This window comes from Manis pentadactyla, chromosome 1 (assembly GCF_030020395.1).
Source record: "Manis pentadactyla isolate mManPen7 chromosome 1, mManPen7.hap1, whole genome shotgun sequence".
NCBI classification, from domain to species: domain Eukaryota; kingdom Metazoa; phylum Chordata; class Mammalia; order Pholidota; family Manidae; genus Manis; species Manis pentadactyla.
This window is the reverse complement of record NC_080019.1, coordinates 179,608,435-179,636,339: the sequence shown is the minus strand read 5'-3', so window position 1 is coordinate 179,636,339 and position 27,905 is coordinate 179,608,435. Positions and strand designations below refer to the sequence as shown.

At 43.6% G+C, this 27,905-nt stretch overlaps 1 protein-coding gene across 7 annotated transcripts in view; it reads right to left on the bottom strand.

Moving 5' to 3' along the window:
- The window catches only part of LOC130678803 (kalirin-like), a 110,581-nt gene that overhangs the window by 60,277 nt on the left and 22,399 nt on the right, over window positions 1-27,905 (bottom strand). For 2 of the 7 annotated variants that reach the window (XM_057503481.1, XM_057503475.1), the window contains exons 2-5: window positions 17,138-17,421; window positions 15,838-15,942; window positions 12,432-12,527; window positions 3,514-3,644 (exon numbers count right to left, since the gene is read on the bottom strand). In XM_057503481.1, coding sequence (XP_057359464.1) covers window positions 3,514-3,644; window positions 12,432-12,527; window positions 15,838-15,942; window positions 17,138-17,421 — 616 coding nt within the window. The remainder of the gene's footprint in view (window positions 1-3,513; window positions 3,645-12,431; window positions 12,528-15,837; window positions 15,943-17,137; window positions 17,422-27,905) is intronic. The other 5 variants (XM_036905367.2, XM_036905362.2, XM_036905356.2 and 2 more) reach the window with 3 other exon arrangements.

Here is a 27,905-nt window from a genome sequence, read left to right as displayed (position 1 = left end):
ACTGGCCTGCAAAATCCCCTGTCAAGGTCAGAAACACTGACTGCAGACATTCCATAATCACAGCTTGCAAGGCAGCAAACTGCCCTCACCTTCCCTGACCTCCCACCAGATGTGGGATTTAATAACTACAAGGACATTTGCTTTCTTGGTTTGTTTCTTGCTCATGATTTCTTCTGCTTAACATGCGTACTTTGTCCAGTGGCTTCATTTGGGTTTTCTCATGCGTGTATTAGGTAGGTATTGTAAGCCCTATTTAAATAGACTGAAACACTGATGCAGTATGGCCCAAGATGACAAACTGAGTGGCAGAGCTGGGATTTGAACCCAGTTATACGAGAGTCCACAGACTACTTTTCACTGTCCCCTGTTGTCTGGTCAACTACTTGGAGTGGCTCTGTCAGGTCTCTGAGGCCTCATATCCAAACGCTTCTCTTTCTTTCTGTGCAAACAATAAAGAGCAGGAGTAAGACGCATGTGGTTGAGTGCAGGGGTGGGCTAGTGCTGTGTGGCTTACTGGAGTCTGACTTGCACTATCTAAGTTTGAAGGAGTTTTGCCCGCAGCCATGCAACTGCATTTTTGGCCCAAGTGGCAGAAGGGATAAAGTCCCGCGAAGTCAAAGAGGGGCCCCAGCACAAGGGCTGTAACCATTCTGAACCCAGGAAGTAACTCATCTAAAATTCTTGATCTGCATGGCATGAGAAGCCAACAACCCCCCAAGTCTTGGGCTTCAGGGCGATGGGGAAGAGACCAAAGAACATGTGCTTCTTTATCAGCACGTCCAGTACTTCCAACCGGCCCCCTTTGAATACACACAGTCATGGGTTGTACACCACAGGAAGGAACTGGCAAGGCCAAATTAAAGCATCTAAATATATCTTTAGCGCAGCCCAAGTTCTTGCTTGGAAGAAAATGGTAAAAGAAAACCCACAGGCAAGTTGGAGTGGGACTTTGGGGCTGGAAGGGCCCTCTGGAGATGAGGTCCAGCTCCCTGTCTCCAGGCGATATTTTTTTCCTAAGCTATCTGCTGACACAGTGAAGGTTGCCTTGGGCTTACAGCCTCTAGGCAGGGGATGGATTGGACTGGTGCTGCTGGTGGGCCTGGCATCTCTTCCCCTGAAGGGCTGATGAAATACTTGGGGAGATGATGACATATTAAAAGACATTCTAAAAAGATACCTAAAAGATTTAAATTGCATGCAATCACAAGACAGCACATTATTAATTGCCAGGTAATCTGAATAGATAATAAAGCCATTTTTTCATGTTCAGTTCTTATTAGTAGAGGTTATTTACAAAGCAAATGTTATTTTTTGGTCCAACTAAACTTCTGTCAGTTACAGTTCAGACCTACTTCTAACCTCTCTCTTTCACAGTAGCAAGGATGGCTAGTCGTCCACAGAAAATCTCCTAGAGCTCCTGCACTGGCTGTTCCCCGCTGAGAACAACTTTTCCTCCACAGCTAATAGCTAATTCTTTGCCTCCTTCTGGTCTTCGTGCCTATGCAGAACCATTTAAAACTGCAGTGTGGCCTCATCCATACTCCCGATAATCCTTCCTACTTTTTCTTTTTCTAGCTTCTAACATACTACATGATTTATTTTTTATTTTGTTGATTGTATGATTTCCCTCATTAGAATATAAACTTGCCACGAGAGCAAGGACTTTTCTTTTGTTGCTCGTGTTCATTTTATTCACTGACACACCATGCCCGTGGTACATACAGATGTTCGGCAAGTATTTATTAAATGAGTGAGTGACTAAAACTTGAAGACAAGCAAGGCCATTCTCAGTTTTTTTCTCTTCTCCTGGACAAATAACTAGTTGTTCTCAGCTTTTCTCCATGAAGTCCCCATTTAACCCTTTGACTTCTTACTGGCAACTTGTGGATTGAGTCTCAGTTCTCTGTACCCCTCAGCCTCCAGCCTCACAAAGGTTTACAGTTAAACACTTCTGTATCCTCTCTTTGATCATGACCATAGATTACAGCAGGATGGAATAAAGGCAATATCCAGTAAGAGGAATGAGACATTCTAACAGCAGGATTTCAGGATAGCTCAGGATGTGGAGAGGTGTGGAGCAGGGGGAGAGCGTGCGAAGAGGGAGAAGAGGTGGGTAAAGTGGTAAAGGAGGAAACACAGCCTGCTGGAGAAGGACCAGACGGTATCACGTCTGGAAGGGTGATAATGGCTTAGGTGACTGCTCGGAGGCCCATTCAACCTGGGTGACAAGAGCAGTGACAGGCTTTGCCAGGGACCCCCTGCCACCTCACAGGTCACCTCCCTGATCTGACCTTGGCCTTGGCTTGACAACGGACTGGAACACTGGCTCCCAGCTCGGCCTCACCCACTGAAACAGCCTGAGACGCTAAAGAGAATCAGCTTTGTATGAGTCCTAGGGAAGTCCCATTTGGGGTTGATATTTTTCTACCTCTATTCCATTCTCGAGTCTCCCCTGAGCACCCATAAAGGTGAGGGGGGTAAATACAGAAGCAGATAATGCTGCTCTGAGGCCACGCCCCAGCTATGATGTTTCCACTTTTTGTCCAAGGAAATGAAGTCATGAATGTCCACTTCGCCTATTTCCAGGCAACAGAAGGACCTGGCCTCAAGTATTTTTGCTAATCTTCATGTCTGTGACCAGGCTAAAGAAGTACTGAGTTTGAGGGAGAAAGCAAACTGCTCAGCACCGCGGAGGGGGAAGCCTTCACACTTGCTTACCCGATTCTCTCTGCACTTACAACTTCTCACACATCAGGCCATGTCCAAGGCTCATTAGTAGCTCTGCTTCCAACACAGAGTTAAACCCTGAACAAGAAGACTAAAGTTCTGGAGGAATTATGGTTTTGCATTAGTGGCACCCAACATCTCCGTGATCATCTCAAATAATAGAAGACTGACTTCAGATCAGGGTGGACAATGCATCTTGGCATAATCTACAGGCTTTGGTGACATGGACTGCAATGTGAATTGCATTTACCCCTAGCCATTTAGAAAGTGAATGATTCTCTTGGAACCACGCCCACAAATGGATGTGAAATTAAAGCCTTCAGAGGTGTAGAGCAAGGCCCTGGCCTGGTGCCACAGCCGCTCCCTTTTCTTTTCTATTACTTTCCTGCCTTTGGGGAAATGTTCCCTCAGTGAAACTCATCAGCCTGTCTGCCATGGGTTCTCTGATATGGGACCACAGTAATGGTCCCAAAGGTCCCTGAACTCAGTTGTTCCCTTTTATCAGCATGTTTTGAATTTCTAACAGACCTTGGCTATAATCACATTTTGTCAATAATAGCTGCCATCTCCCAGAAAATATTTCAGCCTAAAATCATTAAAGTCAATGCCACTCTAGTTCATTGTTCATCAGTGCTGCACTGTGCAGATCTAGGTCACCCTCACTGGGTGGCATCAGGGGGAACCCAGCACGGGGAACCCCTCTCTAACTCTCCGCAGACTTCCCCTGGCCTTTGCCCACCGTCCACGGCACACACACGCCAGGCTGGGATGTCGGGCGCCACTCACATCCTGCCTCTCAGGGCCTTGGCTTTCTGTTCTTCTTCCAGGTTTCTAGGAGGTGCAGGTGGGGTCATCCCCTCATTCAGGCAGCCTGCAGGGTCTTTCAGGCTCCCCCGGTATGAGCCTCCTTCTAGACTCTGAAAAGAAGAATAAACAACCTTAGAGGAGGGTGCACTGGAAAGCCATCTGGAAGCCCTGAGGCCCCCAAGCAGCCACAGCCAACCCGGTGGGCCAGTGGCCGAGGCTGTTCTCACCAAACCCCAGGGAAGCACCAGGAGGCCAGAGACTCCCACCTTCCCGCAGCAGGAAGCCCAGAGCTGCCACCTCCTCACACAATCAGGATGTACTTGGCATCATGTGCTGCCAATTTCCCAGGCATGAGAACTGTCAAAGTGACTTATCCCTGGGTAAGACCTCCAGAGGTAAAGCTAATCATTGCAGTGCTACACCCAACAAGCAGTTAGAAAAGAAAACCAGTTGTATGGCTACCAATACAAATTGAGGAGGTGAGGGTAATGATAAGGGAACTACTTTTGTGAAATTGTGTTGGTTAAATCACCTACAGATTTTTTCTGAAGAGGCCAGGGAGATGTAGACAAGAAGAGGTCAATAGATAGGGCCTTTTCTAAAAACATCTTTGCTAAGGTTATTTACCAAGGGCTTTCTTTTATGAACCCCCTTTATTTCTTTTAATTAAGGTGCTTTAGGATTGAGAAACAGGTAGAGGGATTAATATGGTATTCCACAAAGAGCTAGGGTAAAGGATTCTGATCCCAGATCTGCTAGTCACTGGATTATCTTCAGTGAGATAGCTAAAATTGTTCTATGCTTTATTTTTTCCCAATTATATTTCTAAGGAATAGACAGAGAACAACCCCTTGAAAAATTAAAGTCACAACAACAGTGTTCCCCACCCCTATCGCAGGGATGCAAACGTTAATGATGCAGATGTTCAAAAATGGGATCAATCTTAACATTTTTACAGGTGCCCTGAAAGAAAGATCACATGGTGACACCTAGTATTTCACTATGCAAATTGGCAGAAGCAATGTGGATAAATAATAAGACTAGAGATCAAGGTCAAGATGGGCAATTGTAAAACAAACATGAGAGACTAACCCAAATTATCCATTGAGGATGCCTGCCCATAACAGCCACTGTGGCTACAAGGAAAGGCTTCACTGCGCTAGTCTTTGACAACTTCAGTCTTACGGGTAAAGTCACAGATATCAAAAAGTGTCCACAAAGGCAGGAGGAATAGTTTTCAGCATGGTCTTAAACAACCTGCACTTGGAGTATCTGTCACACATTCTCTTGGCTGCTGTTTTTCAACATAGGCCAAATAGAGACAGGAAGAGTCCAAGGAAATGAAACAAAAAGTGAACAAGGTGCTCAATGGACCATTATATGAGACTGTGTGGAGAATCTTAAGACCTGAAGCTAAAAAACTAAGAGCTGAGAAGAGATGTCAACCTGCTTTCCCCAAACCCTACTCCCACATCAACAAAATGTACCAAGGATCAAACATAAATTTGTTACCAATGTTAGAAACTAAAGCAGAGTCTTCAAGCTTGAGAGACAGAATGTCTTTTAACTGGACATGAAAATATTTTACAGAACAAATAACCAACCATACAAGTTGTTATCCAGAGGAACAGCATAAGCTAAAAATATAGAAAGGTCAGGAAGAGTTTAGCTAAATTTATAGATTCAGGATTTATAACTAGTGATTAAGGAAATGAGAGTGTCTGGTGCTGAGGTTTGACAGGCTGGTGGACAGGAAGGCTTTCTAAGACACGTGACATGTCCTCTGGTGCCATCACCGGAGACAGGCTCCCCGGGCAGATGGGCCCAGTTGGTGACTGATCTGATTATATGCCTTTCACTTCCCTACCCCTTTCCCCATTGCTCTTTTACAGCCTTAGTTCTACAGCCTGTTGGCTGGCAGGATGCTGGCTGCAAGGTCCAGGGAAACAGGCCCACATCTCTGCCTATAGGGCTTCCCTGTGGAACATCCAGTTTGGTGTGTTCATGTTCAACTCTTCTACAGAAGGAAGGACTTTGGAGTTCAAAGTGTCGCACAAGGACATATGTTCCATATCCTTCTGCCTGACCTGTTATGTGAGCCAACAAGCTCATGTTATCTCTGGGCAAGGACTCTCTGGGATGGAGTTGAGAAGGGCAGAGGCAGTGAATGAGGAAGAGGAGAGAAATAAAGGGTTTGGCTAAGCTGTATGCTGGGTAATCTGCCTCAAATACAGGTGTTGGCTATAAATGCTTATTATCCAAAAGTAATTCCCTCTGAGGACTTGGCTACTTGTGCTAGAGTTGGGGTACAGAGTCCCATCCAAGGGCACCTAGGGGTGGCCTGCACTTGTCTGTGGTGCTCCTGGCGGAAAAGGGCAGTGCTGGCCGGTTGATGAGTGGAAGCTATGCAGCCACAGGGAGGACTTCGGCTCTGCTCAGGGCTCAGGCCCCTGCCGTCTCAGCAGACGAAGGGAAAGGTAGACAGGGAGAGAGCAGCAAAGGCTCCTATAGTTGGTCCAAAGTCCGAATAGAAATACAAATAGGATTCAAAAAGTAGATTAAATATGGGAGAAGGCTGTCCCCACATTAGAAGCTAATACATTTCCTATCCATTGGATCTTGGATCACATACCCATAAAATGCCCTTCCTTGGGGTAGTATGAGCACCCTTTACACACCCCTGCACAGCACTCATTATACAGTATTGTCAATGGTCATTCGTTTGTATGCAAACAAATATTTATTGAGCATCTACTATATGCTGAATACTGGCAAAGCACTGGAGAAATGAGGAGGAATAAGATAAGGTTCATAATCTAAGTTACAACAGGTGCTCTGCCAGACAGATGGGGTACCATGGGAGATGAAAAAAGGAGCAGGCAGTTCTATGGTGAGGTGGAGAGAAAGGTTTAATGGAAGACGGCACTACTTGAACTGAGCATTGAGAAACAGAAAGGATTTCACTGGATACACCAATGGGAGGACACTCCCAACAGGAGCAGCACTGTGAGTAAATGCTAAGTTGTGAAACTACACAGGGAAGCCCGGGAAGCTGAAAGCAGCCTGATGTAGGTAGAACACAGCATGGGAAAAGTGGAGGGGGTTTGGCAAGTGACTGTGTGTTACGTGAGTTGGGGTGAGTGGGTACTAGGGAAGGAAAAGGTGAGTAGCATAGATAACCCTGGGGAAGTACACAGGGGTCAGATCATAAGGAGCCTTATGTATGACATTAAGAATCATAGATTTCATTTTCTAAGACCGATGATAGGAGAGGAGTAACATGATGGGATTGAAGCTTTAGAAAGATCAGTCTTAAAGTTCCTAAGAGCTTTTCATGGTGTGGGAAAATGTCTCTGATATGATAGTAAAGGAAAACAGGACTTACATTTTATATACTCTATGATTAGCTACATTAGTTTACAAAGGGTCTAGAATATATCAGTATATCAACACTGAATACATCTAGATGATGATATTATGAGTGATAGAATTGGTGTTTATACTCATCATTTTTCCAGTTTTCCTTGAATGAGTATATATTGCTTTTATTAGTCAGAAAAGAATCATTAAACAGTTTTTCTTTAAAAAGAAAAGAAAAGAAAGCTCTCTCTGGTAGTCACATAGAGAGATGTTACACTGGAAGCTGAGAGGAGATGGTTGTAACAGTCCAGGCAAGAGATTTTGATCATTAAACCTAGACTGTGAGCCCAATGGAGGAAGGTTCTGTGTTTGAGTTCAGAGCTGGCACACAGTAGGACTCCAGGAATTTATGGAGTAAACTATGGAACTCCTGGGAGCAGTCAAAGCTCATGTGGTGAAACAACAGGTAAGGATGCCAGGCCAGCACTTGGTACCACGCCAACCTCTTGGCTGCCCTACCCCCTTCATAAACATTTGTATAACATTCTCTGGACAAAGTATTAGATCTTAGTCATTCCCAGGCAAATTGAGGGTGGGGATGGACAAGACAATTTGCAGAAAAACTGAAGTCTGGATTTTCCAGGCAAATGACATTTCAAGTTTGTCTTGATCTTAAATTTTTTTGGGGTGGAAATTGAAATTTTTCTTCTTTAACAAGCTCTATTTCTATTTCTTTTCCCCAGAGGGATGCCAGAAGAACTTAGTTTCTGAAAAAAATATACCTTCACAGTGGCTGTGACAGAGCCATTATTTCCTCCCGTCTAGACTGACCTTCAGCTAACTCTACCACCACAGACGAAGCCAATTCATACAAAGGAGAGCAAAGCACACACATGGACGCAGCCTGGCCCTTGCCATGTTCTGTGACTCACAAGCCTGGCCTAGGGAGGTGAATGCTATCAAAGTAGGAGAACCAGAGGGCAGGAAGTCTTGCTGAAGCAGGTGGACACATTCTCAGGATGCCAGGCCACCAGGTAGACTGAACAAGAACTCAATCCTGGCCAGCCCCTTCCCTAAAGGCAGAAGATTACCAGTTAAGGGGCCATTGGTACCATTCTGGGACCAATGAGCTATTGTGAGGTGCCACCTAAGGACAGGGCTCAGGGAGGGTCATTCATTCCAGAGGCTGTCTTTCATCTCAGGTGGGTGGTGGAATCCTGGGGCTCTTAACACACACACACACTAGATTCCCACAGGGCCAGGAAGCTCTTGCTCCTCAAACGTGGGGAATAAAACCAAGTCACAGTGACTGTTAAATTATTATCCTGCAACATTCACCCAACCACCAATCTACTGGCTGACAAACACTGTGTCCCTGAGCTCAGGATGTGGTTACTGAAGATAAAGTATGACTAGTTCCCTTTCACTGCCCTTCACAATGCAGAGGAGGCAGCTAAGTGCTGACATTTGTAGTATGTTTGCTTATCATTTTGTGAAGCACATTCAAACCTACACAATCCTTATCCTAACTTTCTTGAGATTAGGTTCAGGTAGACAGAATCATCATTGTTAATAAATGAGATAAAAGAGAGGCCCAAGTAGACTGAGTAACTTGCCCAAGGCTATCCGATAAGTACAGGGGCAGGACTGAAGTCTTCTGATTCCTTAAACACCCACCACCACCACCACCACCAGTCCACATGTCTAGGAAAAGCCTTATTAAAAACCACAGAGGGGAAAGCAGGGGGAATCCTTTTTCCTGGCTCAGAGTTAAAGACAAAATCTTCATACAAAATATGGAAAAAGTATGTTAGCTCTATTTGGGGGGAAGTGGGTGGGTATCCTTTTTTGGTAACAAAAAGTGATTAAAGACCAAAGCTGGCAAGCAAGATCTCAGAAGTATCCATTGATGTCCAGAGGGACTCACCTGAGGAAGTTCTGGGTGGGGAGGGGCTTCAGGGTCTTATCTGCACCGCAAGTGAGCCAGAGATCACTTGTCCTCATCCCCTAGCAGCAGCACTGGTCAGCACAGATCATGACTCCCGGGAGCAGCAGCCTCGGGCAGGCATAGCTGTATGACCATAAAGCACTGAGGGCAGCTTTGAGACCCCGAGACACAGGGGATCTCACAGCTTTGAGGTGGTGCTAGGGGGTCAAATGAATTCTAAGTGTGGAATTTGGTGTCACATCTTGAGCAAACAAAAAGAAAGCAGAAAGAATCCAAGCCCTAGATATAAAAGTCCAAGTATAATAGATGTTCCTGTAAAATTTCCAGACACTATAAATTGGAAAGGACCTTATTAGTTCATCACATAATGAACTAAGATAACTTCCATGTACAGATCTAGGTACTGCCCTCTGGAGCAATCAAGAGTGAGACCAGCCCTTTCCTATGGCTGTGCTCAACTATCAGAAGTCAGCTGTCATGGGTCTTCTCTCTCCTAACTTTTCCCCATACTTAACCTCAGTTTCTTCAATTTTCCTTCAAATGACATGTACCATGTGGTACTGGTTACCTCCTCTGAAACCCTTCCATAGAGATCAGTAACTTTTAAGAATGATGCAATTCAGAATCTGATACATGATTCACACATGACTCACAACAGGTGTGGTCTGCAAAGCTTTGACTACAATGGCGCTATTACTCTGCTTGATCTGTACATTGTACTTCCCTTAACCCAGCCTGTGACCACATTGGCTATTCTAGCAGCTGTCACACTATTGTACTCACCATTGTATAGAAACTCCACAACTCTTATGGGTTCTAGATCTTTCCCTCTTCTAAGCTAAAGAGCTAATGAGGAATAGCGACACAAATCGCAGAGGTGAAAATGCAAGTCACTATTCTCAAATACGGCCAGGAAACTGCCTACTGCTGCTGCACTGCTACCCAACTGGGGGTACATATTGGGATGGGAAGAAAAGAGGAATAGAGGAAAGGACACAGATCAAATTTTGGTGAGAAATTCTGAGAAACTGAACCACCACTCCCTCATTACTTTCCATGATATGGGCTTGGTTTTATATGTTTGGCCAAAGAAATCTCTATAATTCTGGGCTCACTGCAGGTCTTCTGGAAGTAGTTACTGGTGGGAGTTCCAGCCCTTATTATGGTAAACTTACCACAGAAAGGCCATTCATACAACAGATATTTGTTGAGGGCCTGTCATAAGGTCAAACAACTCCATTCCCATCCTACACCCACTCTGGTTTGAAAATTGGCTCTTATGGGACTTCTCAATATCTACACTCATATGTTTAACACCAGACCTACTGATAACAAACTAGATGTCCACAGCAACTCCCAACTGTCCTAAGATGAGCAGCAGCATAGGAAGAAGTAAAACAAAATACAGAAAAATACAGACTTTTGGAAACAAATGTTTACTGACATAAGTGTAAAAGATTCCTGTATACCAATAGAGGAGGAAGGTCTAAATAACTAATCATCTAGTGGTGGAGGTGAGCTGAAGAAGAAGACATTAAGATTTTAACAAATAACACCACAAAACTAAGAGCTATCCCAAGCAGCATGTGGCTCACACAGCTACTGCTATGGGGCTTCTGAAGAACTCGGGGCTGGTCTGGTCAGGGAAGCCCTGAAGGAGAGGTGAGATTTGAGTGGGACCTTGAAGGGCGGTTATGCTTTTGATAAGCGAAAATAAGAGGGAGAACATTACAGAGAAGTGGGATGCTATGAACAGAAACTTGGAGGGCAGGAAGCCAAATGCATGTTTGGGGACAGGGAGGAAAACAATTTGGTTGAAGCAGAGTTCATCAATCAGAATTTAGAAGCAGATTTTGGAAAGGCAGGTTGGCTATAAAACATTAGAATGTTGGGTGAGTGTGGGCCTTATTTATGAGCCAGTCATTTCCTAACTTGGATTATATACCTCTATCAGTAAACACGATTTTGGTCATATACTCCCCAAATATGTAACTTCTTTATAAAGCATATTTCTGTGCTACTGTATTATCATTATGTACATAATAAAACATATGCAAAGCCATTTTTAAGTGATGAGATAGATTCTAAAACTTTCTTCCTGTACCTCAAGAAATCTGAAGGCACCCCCACATTGGAGATGACTGCCGTGTAGGCAAGAGGGAGGCAGTGAGCCTCCACTGAGCAGGGGCCCTTGTGGAAGGCCCATCAGCAGACTGAGGTATGGGAGGCAGACCGGATGGGGGAGGATCAAGCACTGGCTACTGTAAGAGTCTAGGCATGAGGTCAGGGCCCAGGCTCAGGCGGCAAAAGAGAAAATGTGAAAAAAAGGGTGATTTTTAAGTGGTATTTGGAGAATGAGGGTGTATAGGTCAGTGTGGAGAGGAAAGGAGAGCAAATGAGGAGACGCCAGGGAGGCGTGCTTTGAAAAGTCAATGCGGTGCCCACAAGAGGGCTCAGCTCCCACCAGTGGGACAGAGAGAGAGGGCAGGAAAATGGGCAGCCTTCAAGAGTCTGACACTAGTTATTAAAAGCATCAGCTAAATTTTTCTTTCTTTCTTTTTTTTTTTTTAATTTGGGAGGGAAAATTTAGAGGGAAAAGAAGAAAATCATATGCATTAAACTTCACTGGTGCTCTACAAGCTGGATATGTGAAAAGGGAGTTACTGTAATAAAAATTATCATCAGGCAGCTTTCCCTAGAGAGCATCCATCATTTTCCTCTAATTTCTCGGCCAAGTGGAGAAGGGTTCAAACGGTGCTGATTAACAGGATGGCCCAACATAAACCTGGCAGAAGCACAGACATTTATCTTAAGGAGAGTTGCGGGAGAAACAAAATGAGTGACATGGATGAAAGTGAAGGAAAGGAAAATGCTTCAGATTGTCATCCTGAAACGATACACTTCAATGTAAAAATATGGGGGTAGAGGAACACTTTATCCAAAATGAGCTCTTTCACCAGCACTATGCTGAAACTCTGAACCAGCCCAGATTCATAATCCTTCCCTCCAATGGTCTGACTGGTTCATGAGCTCAGTTTTCAGCATTTAATGTTCCGTTCCCTCCATGATGGGGATACACACCAGCTCCCTTCTTGTGGTGAGGTATCCTTGCTTTTTTGTCTATTTCCCTATAACCAGCAATCTACTTTTGTAAGACTTTGCAAGCTAGAAGACTATTGGGATCCCCAAATAAAATTACCTGGTGCTTTCAAAGATCCAATCCATGTTCTCAGCAGTAAAGTAAGCTTCAGGGCTAATCAGGCACACACCAGTCACAGTCCAAATGCAACTTCCCTGTAGGCCAGTGGACCAGGCTTTGGGAAAAGTATTTTGTCTTGGATACTTTTCATACTTCTCATCTGTCATTAATGCCACAACCCAAAAGGGCCTGTTAATTGCCCATGCCCATTTCCAAACAAGCCAGAAAGGCCCTTGGGCACAGCTTTTTAGAAACCATTTATTGGCTGGAAATAACATCCAAGGGGAAATGAGGACTGGCATGAAGGAGAACATGGCAGATAGATGCCAGGCCCTGGGAGCCACATGGAGGTAAGAAACACTCAGAACTGCCTCCAGGACCCCCACTTACCAGCTTGTTTTTGACCAACTGTTCTATTGCACTGACAAGGTCTGCAGCAGTGGGTACTTCCGTGGAGGCCTGCCGGGCTGCTAGCAAAGAGGAGGACTGCAAGACATTGAGCAGCAGAGGAACAGCAGGTTAGCAAGGAATGAGGAACAGCAATTAGGAAGCAAAACAGCAAGTCCAAAGTTCAAGGCAGACAGGGGAAGCAAGGGTCTACGTTTAGAGGGAAGTGATAATAGGAGATGGGGGGTGGGTAGGTGTTGGTGTGGGACAGGCCTGCTTAACCTCTGGTCAGGAATTCTGGCCAGCAGCAAAGCAGGGAAGGGACCAGGCTCTCCTTGGGCACGCCTCCAAAGGAGCCAAACTCCCGCTGAGTTCCCAGAAGGCCAACAGGCAAGGGCTGCATCCCCTTACAGCAGTGTGGGAGAGGGAAAGGGAATGGTGGCGTGGGACGGGGAGGGAGGGGCAGACTGGACTTTGGCCCCTACAGAGCTGCCCACTGCTGTTGCAGGTACGAAGGGAGTAACCTAGCCTCGAGTGTGTCCAAAGAAGGGAAACTGTCCTTGCTTTATGTAGATGTAGATCTGAAACACAGATCTTCAGTGTGTATCAAGCTAAAATGCTAGGGCAGGAAACTCCAAGACCAGGAAGCTAGAAACCCCCTCTCCTTTCTCTCCCTCTCACCCGTACACATGCTCCTCCACAAACACAGCTGTTTCTGCTCTGACCTGGGACACTGGGATGCAATAAAGCGCTTTAACAGGAGTTGCGTGTCTCATGCTGGAGCAACCAGAGGCTACCTGGTCACAGAGAATGAGGCTCAAGCCAAAGGCCTGCCGTGTTCCCCAGAAATAAGGATGGGTCTGTGTGGCCATTTGGTCAATGGTGTGAGGACCCCTGCTCACTGAGGAACAGTGTTTGTTTTTTCCTTCCTTCTCCTACTTGAGAAGAAATGGGGAGAAACGGGTATCCCTGCATGCAGGTGTGAGCTCATCCCTGTTACATCAAAGCAGAGGACAGCAGGGCTCCCAGGGTTCTTGCACTAAGGCCAGTGGGAGCAGGAAGTTGAATCTGCTCTGGCTTTGTCCATTAGGTTAGGCAGAAGATTTCAAAAAGGAAGGTTCTTGTTGTCTAATCTAAGAGTTATTTTAGGTCTTGCTTCTGAGATGGGGTAAAAAAGATCAAATAAATGTAATTATTTCTGCTCCTGGGAATTCAGGGAAAGAGCTTAAGTCTGTTTGGAAATCCAAGTTAACAACTTTCTGATCCAGTAATCCTACCCCTACAAACTTATTTCAAGGTCAGAAGTCAAGAACAAGTGCTGTACGGACAAAGTGATCTGTAGCAGCGTTACCTTGAGGAGCAAAAAACAGAAACAACCTACGATATCCCAAAACAGGCTGGCCAAGCAAATGATCTTACATCAAATAAGTGAAATACTCCCCAGCTATTAAAATTATAGTCATGAATGCAAAATTAGTAAGATTTTAGGAGATGTTAAATAAAACATTGAACATATCATATGCATATTTTAATTATAAAAAAGAAACACATGCATATAAACAATATTAGAAGGTAACATAGGGAATTAAAGTAATCACACAACATTACAGTGAGCAGACTTTTAAAAATTCCTTTTACACTGTTGTAAAAATCATTTTAATGCCTTCAACTCCATTTGCTAGAAATTCTGAGGCTCACCAAGTATCCCAGAAAAACAAATGTACAGAACTCAAAGAAGCAGGACTGAGGAGGGTTAATGTGTCTACAAAGAGACTGTTGCCACCTGCCCTAAGAAAAGCTGCACAAATGTCTGGGGTAAGTTCCTATTCTCAGTTAAAAATTATCCAGAAACAACATAACATCCTTTTCCCCCAAACAAGCTGTGTTTGAGGGAATCTGAGGGGGAGGGTTCGTGACCTTCACTTATCTTATGCAAGCTGGCACCTCCATGTGCAGGACTGTGTGGGATGGCAGAGAATGTGACCCGAGTACCCTACTCCCCATATACACTATCACTGTTCGTAGAACATTTTACAAGGGTGGGTCTCTGGGAACCCAGCAGGCTGGTGCTCACTCCCATCTCAATGGAAAGCATAGGCCTTCCTGCCCCTGGGCATCCAGGATGTGCATCCTGCCACTCATTCTACTTTTCTTCCCAACAGAGCCCAAGGCCACCAGCATCGCCTTAGGAGGGGCTGCGACTTCTCACGGGTGCACGTCACAGAGCCGGGCAGCAGCCACATCTTAGCCATCATCCCGTGCCCAGAATCTGCCCCCCTAGCTTGGAACACAGGAAGATCTCAGCTAATGTCTGCCCGTTAATGATCCAAATGCAAAGCAGACAGAATTAAAACAAGAACTGGGATGTCTCCAGAAATGCTGAAGGACTGCAAACAGTACTTTATGGGCTCTATCCTAAGTGCTGTGAAGGTTTGTTCCCTGCCTATGCATGCTGGGTCCATCACCTCAGAGGGGCTGCATCGCCGCAAAACAGAGCTCAAGGAGACCCTGGAGGGACAGGGACAGGCTAAGCTGCCACCACCACTACCACAGCAAAAGGGGGCACTCTGAAGAGCGATGGCAAAGTGCAATAAAAAACAAAAACCACCATTTCGACTTCTGGAGTGCAATAGGACAGTAACACTAAGAGAAGGCAAGAAAAACACAATGAAGGGGAAGCATGGTTCATAAGGAAAGTAACTGACAGAGCACAGTTAAAGCATCCATGAGACTCAGGTTACTACCTGGAAGCCCATCCAAGCTGAGCCTCTGCTTTAGAACAATCGGGATCCCCACTGTGCGGGTGGAGGCCTGGTGGACATCCACCCTTAAGATACCACTGAGCCTCTGCATGCCAGTGAGTCAGGGAATTTTGCAAAACAAAGAATGTGGCAACCTGGCATATTATGTTTTCCCACCTTCGACAGCAACCTCCCCTTTGCAACATCTCTCTGTCCCTCGTGCTGTGTTTGCAGAATTTTAACAGCATGGGGCTTGACTAGAAGTTACCATTATTAGGTTGAATATAGGGAAAACAACCAACTAAAAGAAAGGTCAAAAAGTCAGGCACGACAAAATGATCATAACCTGAAACTACTCAGATTCCTCTTTGAGACAAACAGTTCCTTTTAGGATCTGTGGCTTCCAAAGACAGCCATTCCCCCTCATAACAGGACAAGACACAAGGCAGGTTTCCACTCTGAGAATTCCACACATACCTCTGCACTGGCCACAATGAAAGCAGCCCTCAGGGTTGGGGGAGGTGAGCCCTACCAAATACAGATGGGATCTGCATCCCCATATTCACATGGTGTACGGTAACAAGGGAGAGAGTATTACCAGCCCTGCCACACACAGACGGAAGTCACAGGTAAAACATACTGCTCCTCCAGGGGGAAAGAAGTCCTACCATCTCGTCCTGCGCAGGGTCGTTGTCGAAGATCTTCATGGGTGGAGGCAGGGGTGTGTGTGACTCCTCGTCTGGCTCGTCTTCACCCCAACCTTTCTTGCTCTTCTAGAGCAAAAGAACAGCATTAGTCACTGCTTCATACGGCTAATGACGCCAATGGTTCAGGACTTAGAGTTTTTAAAAAAACAGCATATAAGATACCTTCCCTCTCCACACGCCCCTAGGTTTCCAGCCTCAGTGTCCTCCTCTGCGGAATGGATGCACCCTCTTGTCTCATAGGACAGTGTGGACCGAGTGGGGGTAAACACCCACACGAGAAACACCTACTTCACTGATCAGCCAGGAAAAGAGAAAGCTCAAGAGTGGTCAGAGACAACCTGATTGCTTATGTTTTTGAAGGACCATTAACCCACCATCTGAGTATCACCAGGCTCTGCTGCCATTTCCCGAGGGTGGAGAATTACAAGGAGAGTCTGGTCCCACATCAGGAAGAATTTCTTAGCCATATCAGTGACTATAGGAGGCTAGCTTGCCAGATAATACAGCTGTCTCATTTCCCCAGCTATACCAGACCCCCGAGACTTTGATTACAGAATCCCAGCTTTGGAAGGGGCTTCAGAGGCTGTGCAGTCTGACCTCTCAGCTTACACAGGGCTCCCTGTTATGTGAGGTCACATGTTTACCCAAGCTCGGCCAGGATGGGTGTCTACTTGCTTTTGTGACAGCTCATTCATCACTGGATGACCTCCCCCACCTCCTACTAAAGTCCCTCTTTGAGCTGAAACCTTGCCCTCTGTAAACCTTCACCTGTCAATCATAATTCTCCCCTTCAGGGCAGCCTGGAGTTGTCTGTTCCCTTTTATATGTGGCACTACACAAGAGACTTGAAAACAGCTATAGTTTCCAAGCGCAGTCTTCTGTTTTCCAAGTGAAATGGTCTGCATTCTTTAATTCTTATTCTAAATGGACCCAGCAGGTTTTGATGTAGTCCTTAGCAGGGGCAGGGGACTAGGTGACCTAATGGCTCCCCTTGGGCCCAGCCCCTGTCTCCAAATCTGGCAGAATGTTGTCTGTCTGCTGGATATTCTAGGGGCTAGTCAGTCTCTGAGTTGGTGGCAAATCAAACTGGTGAGGTCTTGTTAACACAAGAGCTCCAATCACTTGGCTCAGGAAGACAATCACGGGGGCCTAGAGATGGACTAGTTTACAAAACCCTCAGGTTGATGCCTCACAGGCTGCAGGAGGGAAGGAAGTCAGAGACCCCCTCTTGCTGGAGGCCCCGGGGCCCCGTGTTAAGTACCTCATCAGCACTGTCTCCCTGAGGGGCTGTCTCATCTCCAGGCTTGGGAGATCCCAGGTCGAAGCTCTTCCGACCATCCCGTACTTTCTTCTGTTTCTTGATGTTTCCGTCTGCTTTCCCGCTGTTGAGCCGGCGTACGGGACTTGTCAGCCACTTCTTAAGGGTGTTGGTGGAACGCTTGGGACCAGGGGAGCTGTGGATGGAGTTCAGGGAGGGCTGAGCCTGCAGATTGGCCACTGACTCGGATTTGCCTCCATTTTCACTTGAGGAATGAGAGTATGCATCTGAGGAGGAAGACAGACAGACAGTCATGTCAGAGGCTGTGACGGCAGACTGCCAGCCCGGGAGTAAGACAGCCCCATCCTCAGGGAGCTAGGACACATGGCAGAATGTCTAGGCCAGCTGCAGACCTCGGCCACAGAAACCCTCTCTAGAAGGTTTCTAACCTGTAATTTAATGTGCAAAGCACCATTCCAGGTGGTGTGCATATAGGAGTGGACAGCAGACAGACTCTTGCCTTTAAGGAAAAAAAAAAAATCAGACCCTAAGCAAGAACTGCCAACCAGTAACAATGTCATGGAGCACCTATTAGATATATAAGACATGAGCATTATTTTTATAGACCTCCTTATCTAGTTACACAAACATGTACATACACAGAAGCAAACAGAGGAAGAGTGAAACAGAAAGAGAGCACACAAAATAAAGATAATTTCACATAGCAGTATGTGATTAATTGCTAAAGGGCTGGTATGGACTCCAGATGATAAGTAAGCAGAGTTCAGGAGAGGTCAGATCAGTGTGGACAGGATTAGTGTGAAAAGACTTAATGGAAGAGGTGTGTCTGAGTAGAAGAGAAGGGGAGAAGGAATCTCAAAGGGGGAGACAGCAGGAATGAAAGCTCAGAGGCAGAAAAATTAAAAATAACGCAATCCATGGTAGAGCCTTTGAATGACATGTTTAATGGAGAAGGAGAAACTGGTTAGGAGTATGAACTTTGTTGTGAAACTTTACTGGAAAATGACATGATAAAAAGAGTTTTGTTTGTTTGTTCTTTAATTAATCTGGTAACTATATACAGCATAGGCCTAGGAAGGAACAGGAGAGGTTAGAATCCAGAAGGACGCAGTAGTGTTGCGTACAGGGAGTACAAAGGAATGAACGCAAGGCATTCCAAACAAGAAGTGTGTGCCTGGATGACAAATCAAAGGTGAGTTATCTCTCTGTATGTACCTTCTTCTCATTACCAAAATAGTCTTGGGAGAATACCTGGCCTGCTTTACCTTGACCCCTGATGGGCCCCATTGCTCCAGTGCCTAATGGAGTTTGCATACTGATATTTAAAACACATAACTAGGTATTTAAACAAATTATTGCAGTAGTTTTTTTATACCAATTCATCTCAAAGACTGGACCATCTTTTCCAATAATGATTTCATCCTAGACCTAGACTAGAGGTCTAATCTGGCCTTAGAAGTCTGCTGGCATAGGCATAGCCAATAGAGAAGAAACAAAATCCTGAAAGACGGTGAAGGAATACTTTTGCCAATAAAGAATAGTGTCCAGCTTCCACAGCTGGCTGAACTTGAGGGCACAAAGCTCAGGTTCTTGATCCACGGGGACTTTCTTAGATACTGATAGAGTTTTTGTGCATACTTTGGAAAATAACAGCAGAATATTTGCATCTAGAAGCACAAAAATTAAACTCCTCAAGTCCCTTGGTATGAAGGATAACTTAGGGAGTCGCTCTGCTCAGGGAATACTTGAGGATCAACAGATTTGGTTGGAGTCCCTTTAAGGACACAGTTGTAATCTTATCTCAGGGAATTCCTCACTGGCTGTGGTCCTGGGTATGTTAACATTATTTCTGCAGTGTTTGGTATGGGTCAAACTCTGGTTCTCAGAAGCCTGGATGATAAACATCTCTTGAGGACTGGCAGTAGAACCAGGGCCTTTCTGTTGTCTTTCTTTTGATAAGCTGCAGAAGCTTTTCACTCACCAGACCCCTGTGGTACTACACGGCTCTAGTAAATCCGACTCCAAAACTTAGATTTATCAGCACATATTGTGTCAGCAGAACTAGAGGCCCAATCATATTAACTGTGCCTTGTGTTACTACGCAAGACAGATGACTGTGCAAGTTTTTTGTGCCAAGGCAAATTAGAGCCTGGCTTTGAAATTCACAAATGCAAGCTTTGACTGTGCCTTCTCTCATTGTCATCTGGTTCTACTTTGGTGCATTGTGTACAAATTAATGGCCAAAGTACAAATTACAAAGTACAAATTAAACATCAAGAGTATTCTCAATTTTGTTGTTTCAAGTGTATTCTGTGTAAACAATTAGGGTCATTCAGCCACAGTCCACATAGTAGAGAATTCAAGAGATGGAAACACTCTCTTGTTTTTGATGATTATTTTGACAAATATAAATTTGATAAATATAAATTATATATTTGGTTAATATCCAACATATAAAAAGATCTCATATAACTCAATAGCAATTAAACAATGAAACAATTTAACAATTCAGTTAAAATATTTGCAGGGATTCTGAATAGACATTTTTCCAAAGAAGACACATAGATGGTCAACAGGTATGTGGAAAGGTGTGCAGCATCCTTAATCATCAGGGAAAAGCCACATCCAAACCACAACAGGACATCACCTCACACCTGTTAGAAGGGCTATTATCAAAAAGACAAGAAATAATGAATGTTGGTGAGGATGTGGAGAAAAGGGAACCCTGTGCACTGTTGGTGGGATCCACTCTGGAAAACAGTACAGCGGTTCCTCAAAACATTAAAAATAAAAGTACCATATGATCCAGCAATTCCACTTCTCAGTACTTTTCCAAAGGAAATGAAAACATTAACTTGAAGAGATATGTGCACCCCCATGTTCACCTCAGTAGTATTTACAACAGCTAAGACACAGATGCAAACTAAGTGTCCATCAGTGGGTGAATGGAAAAAGAAAATATAGTCTATGTATATACAATAGCATATTATTCAGCCAAAAAAGGAAGGAAATCACACCATTTATGGACCTTGAGGGCATTATGCTAAGTGAAATAAGACAGAGAAAGACAATTACCATATGATCCTACTGATCTGTGGAATCTAAAAAAAAAAACCCAAATTTATAGATACAGAGAACAGAGTGGCTGTTGCCAGAGTTGGGGGAAAGAGGTGGGCAAAGTAGGTGAAAGGGATTAAAAGGTACAAATTTCTGGTTAAAAAATAAATTTCATGGATATAATGTACAGCATGGTGACCAGTTAATAATATTGTATTGTATATTTGAAAGTTGCTAAGGGAATAAATCTTAAAAGTTCTCATCAAAAGAGAAAAATCTGCAGCTGTATGTGGTGATGGATGCTAACTAGATTTATTGTAGTGAACACCTCACAATATAAACAGGTATCAAATCATTATTTTGTACATCAAAAATTAATATAATGTTATATGTCAGTTATATTTTCAGTTAAAAAAAAGAGACTAAGTTACTGTCTCCTGTATACTCCTTGATGCTTAATTATGTACACCAGTACATAATTTTCCTCTGGAAAAATTTAATGTCTTCTTCCTAACCGAGGACACACACCTCAAGAAAGTAAATTGAGATTAAAGTAGACTGTGTCAAGAAGAAGAAATGAAAAGGTAAAAACCAAGGCCTCTAGATCAATAGGAAATACATCCTATAGTTAGCATCTCAGCCACAAACTGGAAAAGCAGGAAACTTGGCAGGACAATCCATGAGCTTGGAGGTCCAACCTGACAGGCTGAGAGCCTCTAGCCTATAAAACTTACCTGACTGCTGGTGGGAATATAAAGATACCAGTGGAGCCAAGAAAATCTAAATAAATAAGCCAACAAACAAGAAACTCTTATCCATCAGCAGAGTTTTGTACTTTTTCATCCCTACTTCCCAGTTCCCAAGCCACCTCTAACCCACCCAAGTCCCTCCTTGATACCTGAGAAGACATGTTGCATGGCCACAGAACACATTCCGAAGCTCAACCAGTGACGAGAGAATTCCTGACATCATTGCTCATGTCTTAATGGTATTTTGTTGAAGTTGATTAGAAGAGAAACTGCTGATATTATTTTCCTGTCTTGTTTATATGATCCAAGAACAATGCACTGTGCCTAGTCAGTGGATTGCAGCAAAGAGATGGCCTGGGTTCTGGCCCTGCCCTGCCACCAACAAGCTAGGCAGCCTGGACAGACACTCAGCCCTGTTTCTTCATCTACAAAATGGACAGATTAGACAGGACGCATTCAAAGCTTGGCTCCACCACTGGCTGGCTCAGTGACTCCTGGCCAGTTACTTAACTCTTTGTATCTTGGTTTCCCTGTCCTGAAATGAAGATACTATTAGCATCTACCCTATAGGGTTGGTATTAGGATTAAAGAGTTAATATTTCTAAGGGGTTAAGAACACTTTAGACCCATCAGAAGCATCATTTAAGTTAAATAAAAATAAATAAAAATATCCCCTAATTCCATGACTATGATTTTATTCGGTATGTTCTATCTGTACATTCTTCTAAAGGCTAGACTAGATAATTTAAAGCCATTTTAGCCTCAAAGTTTCATGGCTCATGAAAGCAAAGAAAACCTTAATTCTACCAGTTGCTGTTCTGTGTCATTCTCCCTCTCCACTTTAAGTAACCACTGCTCTAACCAACGGCTGAAATCTTGTCTGATAATAATGTAGACATATCGTTGGCTTTTCGGGACATTGTTATCCCCTCTCCCACCATTTGGAAGTTTATGCAGCACAGGTTATTCTCTAAAAATGACATATGCCCCCTTATCTACAGGGTATCCTTCAGAATGGGAGCTTCAGATGGACTTAATGACCAGGCAGTTGAATCACTGTTGAGGTTAGGGTCTCAGATACCATCATGGGTCTATGTTAATATAAAAAATCAACACACCAATGTTATTAGCTTAAGCCTTGGGGCAAGGGCTTCATGATTTCAGGTATTTTAATCACAGCAGCATGCTTCCATGCAACACAGGAGATGAGAGCTGTCTGCCTAATATAAAGAGGAAAACTGGAATAAAAGCTCATGAGTGTTTATGCACTGAACACATCCTAATAAGTCCATTGTCTGTGTCAAACATTATCCTTCTTTTCTTGGGTAGCCCTTTATTAGCAACCACAATAGAAGATATTTGTGCACAAATGAAGAGTAACTGAATATACTAGAAATGTGTTATATCTCTGACAGCTCATTTTTAAGAAAGTTTCAACTCATACTTATTTCACTTTTATGTTATACCTTTAAAAAAGTGGGGAGAAGCATCTACCAGAAAGGGTCTAGTGTAAATTTTGCAAAACCTCTGCAGAATAAAGTGAACAAGTCATCAAAGAAAGCAAATTTAGGATATATCCTTATGGCTGTATCCACTGTTTTCCTAATTACAAAATATTTGATTCACCAACAAGAGAGCCTGGTGAAACTTCACAAATTCAGACTGAAAAAGGGACATGCCATATTAGTATAAAAAATAAATCCAGAAATTTTATTTAAGAAATGGTTTTTGCTTGTGATACGGGACCAACAGGAACTGAGGTTACCTAAGATTTGCCATTGTCTAATAAGATATTATGAGCACAAGGAGGTCATCTCATCACAACGTGAGGCACACGCCAAGTTCCAAGGCCAGGGTAGGCATCCTCTTCCTGCTTCATGTCATTCATATGCAGCCCACCCAAGCTCCATGCTCGGCAGGTAAGCCAAATTCTCTGGTCAAATAGAGCCACTCTTGAGTCCAGGTTGTATCCACATCCAGGTTTTCTCCTAGCCTTCAAATAAGCCCTCAACTAGGTTAAATGAGCTCCCTAAAACAGTTTGCCCTATTAACTTATAGAGCAACATTTTTTACTTTTCGTTTCAGATTGTGTGAAAGTAAATTCAACACTCGTACTGCTCACAAAGCTTCAAAATAACATTATACAAATTACTGTATATAGCTGAAGACTCTCAGAAAATGACCAAGGCTCTCCTTCAGTTTTCCTGTCCTGCAGATTTTTCAATCACAAATATTTCTGCACAGATACTTTTCTTTCCATTCCTACTGTCACTGCCCTAATTCAGATCTTTTAAATCTACTTGTTTTAGCTATGTAACAGCCTCCAAATTGATCTCTCTGCATCTAATCTTTTTTTCTTATCCATTTGGCATATCTCTGATACCACAACAATTATATTACTTGTGCAAGTCACTGTTCAAAACTTGATCAATGAGATCTAAGTTGTCAGCCTGGTGTCTGAGCCACTGTGTGGTCAGCCCTGCCCATGTTTCCAGAATCACAAGTTTCCATTCTTTGACAATCCAAGGTTCTCATACTGAGGTCCCCAGACCAGCAATAGAAGTATAATCTGGGAACTTGTTAGAAATGCAAGTTCTTGGGTCCCTCTCCAGAGCTGCTGGATCAGAAACTGTGGAGGTGGCCCAGCACGTTATGTTCAATGAGCCCTTCAAGTAATTTTGTGGTGTGCTAAAGTTTGGAAACGACGATCCTATATGAACCCCCTGCTTTCGTCTAATTGTTCTGCTCACTGCCCCAACCATGCTGTGTTCCTCATTACTCATACCATCCCATAGCTTCTCTGCTTATCTAAAGCCTACCTAGGACTTCTTAGATGATTAAGCGCAGCCTGTTCTCCCTTTTCCCCAGGAGTACCTCTTGTACCATTCATTTGGCACTGACAAATGCTTGCTTATGCACTTCACCTCACTAACTCTAAGGAAAATCCTTGAGGAAAGAGATGTCCTCCTATCTTTGTATCCCCAGCACAAACTCCTTGGTCACAGAGGAGCTTATTAGATGGCTGGTGATGAATAGCTGAGGACAAAGAAAGATAAATCATTGGAGTCTCAGTATTTTTAGGCCCAGAGACCTCTAAGAAAACAGTCAATGTTGGTGAGGGACTCATCTCTTAAACTTAACAAGGTGACTGTCGATATAGGCTTGTGCTTCCTGTTCCTATAGATGTTCTAAGTGTTGCTCAGTCACTTAAGATGGATTAAAGAAGTTACCTGTTGCTTTCCTGCAAGACTTCTGGGAACCTTTAACATGCAAACATGCTCATGTAAATGACGACTCTCCAAGAGGAACATACAACATTCACCAATATTCACCATTCTATTAATATGTTGTAGAAAGCAGTATCATTAGCATTAATCTTGCCTATTATTCCACCTAAATCTGGAATACTAAAGTGACTCAGACTCCTGAGGATGGTATCCTGGCAGCAGGGCTGCCAGTCTCAAAATCTCTTATGAGCACCAAAGTAGGAGAGAAGTTACAGTCTAGTTAGTTTCAGCCTATCACACCAGAGTCTACCCAGAAGCCAGCAGGGAATCAACTTCCAATGTGCCCTTCAGTAGTAACCTTAAACAAAGGTAACCATGCCAGGCTTGATTATAGAGGTGGAGTCACAGAGTTAAGCAGGGTGATGCTGGAAAGTTTAAGACTGTGATTAAGTGCTACTTAACTGAAAATGTGCAATGGAAATTCTCCTAGGGAACGTGAGGGAGGAAGAAAGAGAAGGAAACTGCGTATCTGGAGGAAGAAACAGGTGGCTGGTGGTCAAGACTGTTTTCAGTGTCCTTTTTTGGCAAGCTACATTTGTTTTTTTGTTGGGGGGTGGTGGGAAAGAAAGTGTTAAGATTTAGGGTCTCCTGGACTTAGCATAGTTTGAGACCTTGTGGTTTTTCCTCTAGGTCCTTGCTACCTGGCTTGGAAAAAAGCAGTAGAGAAACAAGCTGAGCTCAGTTCGGGTCTCCCAAACAAGCACAGTGTCTCATTTTACATTTTTCCAGTCTGTGTTCTTCATGCAAGTGTCCTCATGATGCTGCTCGCTGGCCTCCTCAGACCCAGAGAGTCAAAACTAAGAGTACACACGGCCAGGACTGCCCACCGCCTGGCCAGCCTGGGAGTGGCATTCACAAGCACGAGCACACTGGCATCATTTCTTTAAACCTTTTTATTTTGATATAATTGCAGATTTACAGAAAAGTTGCAAGGTGAGTACCAAGAATTCCTATATACTCTTCACCTAGGTTGCCCAAATGTTAACAGTTTACCTCTTGCTTTCTCCTTTTTCTCTCACTTGCTGTTACTCTTTCTGAACTTCCTGAGAATAAGTTACAGAGAAAATCTCCCCTTATCCTTAAACATTTCAGAGTATGTTTCCTAAAAACAAGGGGGTTCTCTTACATAACCAACAGTACAATTAGCAAAATCAGGAATTTGGCATTGATATTCTATTCATGTGTTGCCAATTGTTCCAATAACATCCTTCATAGAAAAGGCCATATCTTTCATGACTTGGACATCTTTATGAGCACAAGGTAATTATTTTGTAGAATACCACCCAATCTTTGTCTGCTGGATATTTCCTTATAGTCAGATTTGGTGTGCATTTTGGTAGGACTACCTCTGAAAATGATGTACCACGCGAGTAGACACATAATAATGATATGATCCAATTCTAGCGATGTTAACTTTAATCCCCTGGTTAAGGTAGTTTATGTCACTGGCACAGTTTTCTAATCAATCCAGTTAAACTGCATATATGTTCAGTCCTGATGTTTTAAAATTCTGGCACCACAACTATAAGTGATGTTTGAACATAATTCCTATGTAAAATACCCAATTCTCTCATGAAATAATTTCCAGATCACAAAGATATGAGAATAATTTTCCACTTCATTGAAAACAGATTGAATATATAATAAAATGGTGATTATGCTAATTAGGTTTTGTTAGAATTTTGTAAGTTGTGCTTTATTTAACATGCTACTTAAAGTTAATTTTAGGCTTGTGGGCATACAAGATCAGGGAAGCTGAAATTTTTGCATGAAACTCGTATTCTCAAATGAGGTTTCTGAAAGCTGGTCTGGGGTCAGGTTTGTACTCAACCCATGAGTCCTCTTATAGATCTTGAAACGGTATTAGAGGTGTTGGGGGAGGCATAAAATTCTGGCTGGCTCTGTTAATTACTCACAATATTTTACTATTAGTTACAGAAAGATCATCATGACAAAGAATGCTGGTTGCCACAGAGTCTTGAGTTTGGGGGCTGACCAGCTGAAAAGGCCAGAGATTGAAGAATGGAAACATGATTCTGAGATACTGGCCGAGAGCGACGCATTTCCTGTCTCACAAGTCAAGTTTAAGAGTGTTAAAAAAGATAGGAGAAAGTAGGTAATGAGGAAATAGATCAGTGAGGACCTTGGAAGCTTAAATGCTGGCCTCTAGTCTAGAAGACACTGGATTAGGTTACTGAACTGTTGTAGATAATCCTAAACCTTGGGTAGAGAGGTTGGGTGGGGATGACACCATGGGACCGCGGAAAGGTCACTTCCTAATTATACCATGAATACCATGTTATTTGCTTAACTGGGACCAGAAACTCCTTTTAGCAAGCATTCTATGCCTTTGGGGCAGGTGAGACATGCTGACGCCTTGTCCTCTAACCTGAGCTGGTTGGTTCCTGACACTTACGTAGTATTTCAACTTTCCTTCAATCAGCAAAAACATTCAGAGCGCCCACCGGGCTGCTAGAGAACAGGGCACATATTCACCTAGTGCAGTGGTCAAAGCTCAGACGTCTCCAGGGACCAACACATTAGGTAAACCTGAGAAGACTTTGGGTACAGGGCAATGAGGAGAGGCATGGTATGGCAAAATGGGGAGTGTAAGTCAGCTAAAGCCATTCGTAGTCATATTTCAAAGAGAACCTAGATACTTTGCTGTCAAATACTATACACTGGGACCAAAGGCCCCTGGGCTGCTACTTCATCATGCCTGCGCAACGGTGACAGGGCCATCTCCTCTGGATGAGAGCTGGAAACCCCAGTCTCATGATTAGAAGGAATATTATCCAGTACCACAGATATTCCTGGAGATACCCTTTGCAGGAAAGATACAATTAGACTATTTCCATAAAAGTGCCTCTTTCTTAGAAAACTGCCTAGACGCTGTCCCATTATGATGGCTCTTTTATTACTTAAGTGCTGGGTCCTATAGGCTCAATTTATATAACATTTATATTTGAAGATATTGTGTTAGTATTAATTCATTCAACAAATGCTTACTGAGTGCCATCTATGCGCCAAGTGTTGTTCCCCATGTGGGGTAATAGCAGTGAAGGACACGAAGCCCCAGATATTAGGAAGTTGACATTTGACTTGAGGTGGGGATGGGGTCAGATAATAAACTAATAAATGAGCTAGAAAAAATTCTGACACTGTTGGGCAGCATTTAGAGAATTAAACTGGCTAATGGGCTAAGAACACAGCCTGAGCAGAAATCCTAAGGCAGAAATGTATTTGGGATGTTCAAGTTCCTGAAGGAAGTTCTTGTGGCTGGAGCACAGTTGGTGGGTGGAGGGATATAAAATGGAGTTGGAAAGTGGGCAGCGGCTAGACTCAGCCTTGTAGGCTGTTGCTGGGAGTTGGAACTTTATCCCAATGCAATGGGAAACCATCAGAGGGTTTTAAAAGAGGTTTCAAAGGGGTGGGGGCTAGGGGATGAGATACAATCTTACTTTACCTGAAAATATTTAATTTTTGATTGACCCATTGGGTAGCCAGATAAGTTTCTCCTGAATTAGAATCACTTTTCCACAAAGAATCACCTCTTCTAAAAGGATCTGGAGAGAAACTTTATATCAAATATGGATCAAGATATTCAAATCTGGTCGCTGGACAAAATACTCCATATTCAGCTCACACACATCAGGC